The 6,000-nt window shown below is 35.5% G+C and overlaps 1 protein-coding gene across 1 annotated transcript in view; it reads right to left on the minus strand.

The window, feature by feature from the left end:
• LOC100966416 (canalicular multispecific organic anion transporter 1-like) overlaps positions 1 to 1,736 on the minus strand; it is a 75,302-nt gene extending 73,566 nt beyond the window's left edge. The window contains exon 1 of the mRNA XM_023509769.1: positions 1,683 to 1,736. Coding sequence (XP_023365537.1) covers positions 1,683 to 1,705 — 23 coding nt within the window. The 5' untranslated portion in view covers positions 1,706 to 1,736. The remainder of the gene's footprint in view (positions 1 to 1,682) is intronic.
• Between the last annotated feature and the right edge of the window lie 4,264 nt (positions 1,737 to 6,000).

Consider the following 6,000-nt stretch of genomic DNA (forward strand, 5'->3'; position numbering starts at 1 on the left):
GTCCTACCATTTGATTCTGCAGTATCATTACTAGGTATCTACTCAATTGAACAAAAATCATTTTACAACAAAGACATTTGCACCAGAATTTTTATTGCAGCCCAATTCACAATAGCCAAGTAGTGGAAGCAGCCTAAATGCCCATTGACCCATGAATGGATAAAAAAATTGTGATATAACCATGGAATACTATGCAGCCACAAAAATGATGGAGACTTTACATCTTTTATGTTTACCTGGATGGAGTTGGAACACATTCTTCTTAGTAAAGCATCTCAAGATTGGGGAAAAGTAACCAATGTACTCAATACTATTATGAAACCAATATATAGTCACATACACATTCATATGAATGATATGTCACAATTCTAGTCCAGCAGGAGGAAGGAGGGCATTTGGAAGGCTCTCACCTAATGTGCATAGTGTAAGGGTACACTTCAATATAACTATGAGTAAATTATAAATGTCCTAGCACAAAAAACAAGTGAATTTATGGTTATGCTAATCAGTTAGATTTAAGCATTCCACATATTACATTGTACCCTATATAGTAATGATTTAATGTATATAGTAGTGATTTAATAAGAAATTAAATTTTTAAAAAATCTGCTTAAAAATGGATACTAAATACTCTAAATTTTGATAACCTTTAAAAATGTGGAGATAAATGACTTTTTCTGTTGCTCAGTAATTCTTAATTCCTTAATTCCTGGATGTGGAGAAAAGGGAACACTCCTACACGGCTAGTAGGGTTGCAAACCATTTTTTAAAAGTGTTTCATCTACGCCTAAGAGCATACCTGTAGGTCAAATTAGAGAATTTTGCTTCTACCAACTATAGAAGAAAAATCATAAAGGTAGGAAGACAGACTTAATTGCCATTATCACGAAATACATTTCCAAAGAAAGCTTCTGAATCTATAAAATGAGAAAAAGTCAGCTCTTCCCATTTACTATGATTTAATTCCTACATTAAAGTCAGAGGTCACATCGGCATCTTTTTTAGGAGAACATCTGAGCTTTCACTGTACATCATAGATGAGTGATTCTATGAGATAAACCATAATATATCTTATAAAATGATTAGTTGTGTGTATGTGTGGATATGTATATGCTTTAATACTAGCATATTGAAATATATATAAGAGCTTTCTTTGTAAAGAGTAGAATAAAATAGAAAAAAAAAAAGGAAGGAAGGAAGGAAGAAAGAAAAAAAGAAAATCATGAGATACAGTTTCATCAGAAACTGGTTTATAACATTTATTTTTTTCTACCTGGGTATCAATGGACAGATTCCTTCTCTCCCTTAGACTCAATTTGCTTATCTGTAAATGCCTATGTCGTAGTGCTTTGGGGAGAATTAAATAAAATAATAGACATAATGTGGGTAACATATACTTGATGCTGAAAAAAGGTCATTTTTCTGTCCCTCCCTAGTGCTTAGTACACTTTCTGTAAGATATTTAGTACGTTTCTGAAGGTATTTACCCTTTTCTGTGGAAACCATTTAGTACATTATTACCTATGATTTCTGTGTAAGAAATAATATAACAAACCTTTACCATGTCACTTTGCAAAAATATTCATTCAGAAGTTCGTTTCAAAAGAATATCATTCAGAAGTTATTTCCCTTGAAGTCTTCCTCTGTATAGTATGCTACAAATAAATTGGCAAAATTCTTACCTGCTGAACCAGGAATATGTCATCTTACTGAAGAATGGAGCATTTTTTTCTGAACTATATTTCTGGAAAAGAAAACATATACCAAGCAGCATATAAAGAAAATGTCTTTAATTTACATTTGGAATGCTTTTGTCAGTAGAAAAAAATAATTTTTTCTACTAATAGTTACAGATATGTTGATACTATAATCTTTAAGAAACATAAGTAGATATTCTTGGATGGTGAATGAGAGGAATTTTAAGATTTCTCCCAATATTACAACTGGGCACAAAGCATGGGCATAAATCATGTTGGAAAGGAAAATCATTCCTGATGTTCCTATTTCTTTTTTTCCTCTGTGTGTGTATGAGTGTGTGTGTGTGTGTGTGTGTGTGTGTGTGTGTAGGTATTCATGTGTGTAAGCCAAATTTAAAATGTTTTAATTGCTAAATAAAAGATAGTTTTGCCTTTTTTTCTGAAAAATACAAGAAACCAGCAGAGGTATTTGGTGTATGTCTATGTGTCTACATAATTTCCCAAATATATATTTTCATAATTACATATTACTCGGAGGTAAATTATAATATTTTCATAAACTCTTCCTATTTCTTGGTGGGTTCAACCAAGAAAATAAGAGTTTTAAAAGAGAAGGCCTCAAAAATTATCATTTTACCTTTTTAAAATCAGTATCACTCCCTTTGTATTTTAAAACGTCAAACTGGCCGAGTCAAATTTGATTTTTAGAAACTCTCCTACATTTAACAACTTTTGCACTGGGCTTCTCTAACTCAGTTCTGATTCCACACTCAAAAAGTGTTTACTACATGTTAAAATTTCTCAAACTATGCTGCCAAGTGTCCAAAGTATAGAAGAAAAAAGTACGGTATTGACTCCAAATCTGTTTTCTGCAGTGTATAGCAAATGGTATAATATAAATCATTTAAGATACATGTAATTTACACAGACAAACTTACCCTTGCCAGATTGTGGCAAGAACTAAACACAGTGACAGATGACACCTGCACTCAGTGTTTACTGCAGCAGAATTCAGAATTGGAAAGGTGCGGAATCACCCCAATTGCCCATCAATTCATGAGTGGATTAACAAAATGTAGTCCATGTATATTACAGAATATGTCCTACTCAGTCATGAAGAAGGATAAATTAAACCCTTTGCAACAATGTGGATGAAACTAGAGATTATCATCCTAAGTAAAGTATCTAAAGAATGGGGAAAACATCTCCACCTGTACTCTCTATTAAAGTGGAACTAACTGATGAGCGCACATGTGCGCAAAGGGAAGTAAATCTCAGTGGAAATCAAGGATGGGGAGTTAGGCGGAGGGGATGGGAGAAACCTACCCACGGGGTGCAATGAACACTATTTGGATGATGGGCACACCTGCAACCTTGTCTCAAGCATAACAGAATTGATACATGTAACCAAAACAATTGTGCCCCCAGAATATTTTGAAATTAAAAACAAATTAAAAAATTTATCAAATCGTGAGCTCAAAACCACAACTCAAATATGTGAGCAATAATGTCATCACCTCGATTGTTACTGAACGTATCATTTGAAAAACAAGTACACAAATGATTTGGGAAAACATTCTAAAATCCTATAATTAACATGGAGGTTGTATTTTACTACATATGTTCCAATTATATAGGGAATTGCCAATTTGATAATTTGCCATCAAGGAAAGGACCTTATTCATACTCAAAACACATATATTTCTGTGGCAGACTGCAAATGGCTACAAATTCTTTGCAGCTTTTCCCATCAGGAGATACAATCTATTTCTGACCCCTTGAAAGTAGAAAGTGATCACGGATATGCAACAGTGCAACAGGAGTAGCATTGAAAGAACCCCAATAGTACTTCCATTCTTCCTGTGCTTGGAACCCAGAGTGGGCCATGTGACTGAGGGCCCCAGCCAGGCTGCTGGGGGTGGCAGATGCCGTGGAGGAGAAGTTAGGCACTCATCTGACAGTCTGTCGGGGTGGCCAAGAACTTAAAAACTGCCAGAGGTGTGAGTGAGGTGGCTCTAGGTTATCCAGCTCCTGGCCCACCTGCCAGATAATTGTAGATTCATAAAAGAGCTCAGTAGGTATCATCAAGCAAACCTACCCCAACAGGTTACAGTCCAGTTAATCCACAGAGTCATGAATTAAATACAATGGCTGTTGTTTTAAGCACCTAAGTCTTGCAAAGCTTCTACAGATGGCTAATTCAGTAGACTTACAATTCAGTATTTGATTTGACACTCCCTCTAGAATTATCCACTTGAAAACATCTTATATAAAGCCCTATGCATTCTCTGGTCAATAGCTTCCTTAGATGGGGGCCAGGCATCTTATAATGAATATATCACAGTAAAGCCAAAGAATATTTTATCTCCCAGAAGGATAGAAGCCAGGTTTAAAAAAATAAATAAATCTGGTGAAGGTAACTAATCCTTTACCAAGCACCAGGAATGTAAAAATGACTTCTCAATGAATTGGTAATTACTGAACTCGTATTATGGATTTCACTGAGTTTATCATTTATGTGTTGATGCATAGTAATTTCTATGTAAAAATTGACAATCTGAGATTATCTTTCAATGTTATACTTTACTCTTATCTTCCTCATTCAATATTTCTCATCTTTCTAACTTACTCGTTCTTGTTCTGTGACCTCACGTGAGTTACTCATTTCTCTGCCTCTCCAGATCTATTACAGTCTTCCTTCTCCAAACTATTTTATCATCTACTAAACTTTTCTACCATTGGGTTTATAGTATGAATTATGCAATCATACATTAACATAGACGACTTAAGAGCAATTTTCAATAGTATAGAGGTCCTGTTACTTCTAGATTATCTCAGAGCAGGAGAAGTGTTTAAATTACCAGAACACCACACAGCCAGGGTTCGTGACTTAGAGAAGTGTGTTGCTTTCAATTTCCCTTGGGCCCAGCCTGAGTTGTGGCCTCGTGGAGATAGTGTTTGCACGAGTGATCATTATGTTAATATCTCATAATCCAATTTCAGGTGCTTCCTTTGTGAAGGAGTTTGGGAATACTTAAGTTATGAGAAAGCGAAAGTACATGCTCATGAAGAAGGAAAAACTTTCAGATATCGAAAAGAACTTTTGTTTTCTAATCGTTTCAAATGTGCCACATTTTGTACTACGTATATGATCTCACCAAATAGGTGTATAAAATAACATACCTTTAGGACGAAACCATTTCTGTCATCCCAAGGCCTAGCGTTTAAAAAACACCTAAGATCTTCCAACTAAGAAGTATAAGGGACTAAATCTAATCCAGTTAGTTCATTCCATCTTCCAACCACAATCCCATACTCTCAGCTTGATACCTGTTCAAGACTGTTTCCCACAACTTAGAAAGAACTTTTCTCTTGTCGACTTTCTTATACTTCACTTCTCCTGGTTTTGGCTCTTCAATCTTTCTCAGGATTTATTGCCTGTGGTAGTTCTTTCCCTCCCACTGTGGCCTCCAAGGCTCAAATACAGGTTGTTATCACTGTAGAACTTTCAGCAAACTCCTCAGGGAGTTTAAGGGCTCCCCCCGATCTACAGTCACTGAATTTACCCTCACCTTCCCCAACTATCTCATGATTTTGTGACATCTTCTCTTCTGTTAAACTTAGTGTATCTGGAGGACAGGAACTATATTTTATTTATCTCCGTATTTCCTGTTTTGGCCCTAGTCCTAGCTTACAACAACCATGTTTGCATGAATAACTGAATTTATGGGTGGATGCAAATGACTACCAAAAAATACTGATAAGCATCTATTCTTAGGTCACCATGCCAGCCCTAGAAACTCAATCAGAAAAGTATATTCTTAGCTGATTGGTTAGGTAGGGATTTTTCCCTGAGGTCTATTCTAGTGAAAATATAAAGTGTTAACTATAAAATGTAATCACATGATGTTTTTGATACACTTTGAAATGATAAACTTTTAAATAAATTTTTGACATCAAAGCAAATAGAGAATGCAACCTGAGCAGATTCCAGTTGAAAAATAGTCAAAAATTAAATAATTGTTCGAATACTAGAAGAACTGACTAGAATTTGGGGTGACAAAATAGAGTTTTGTAATTTTTCAATCTACAAGTTTGAGAGTCACTGCCTTTTGTCACCTGTGTTGTTACACTAATATTAAACCAGTTTTACTGATTAAGCGTGTCATCTCTACCGTATGGTAAGAACAGGCTATTGTCTAGTGGCACCTGTGGCTCAAAGGAGTAGGGCACCAGCCCCATATGTAGGAGGTGGTGGGTTCAAACCCAGCCCCCGCCAAAAACTGCAAAAAAGAAAAGGGGG

This window comes from Otolemur garnettii, unplaced genomic scaffold (assembly GCF_000181295.1).
Source record: "Otolemur garnettii isolate 467f Iridium unplaced genomic scaffold, OtoGar3 scaffold00009, whole genome shotgun sequence".
Classification (NCBI taxonomy): Eukaryota; Metazoa; Chordata; class Mammalia; order Primates; family Galagidae; genus Otolemur; species Otolemur garnettii.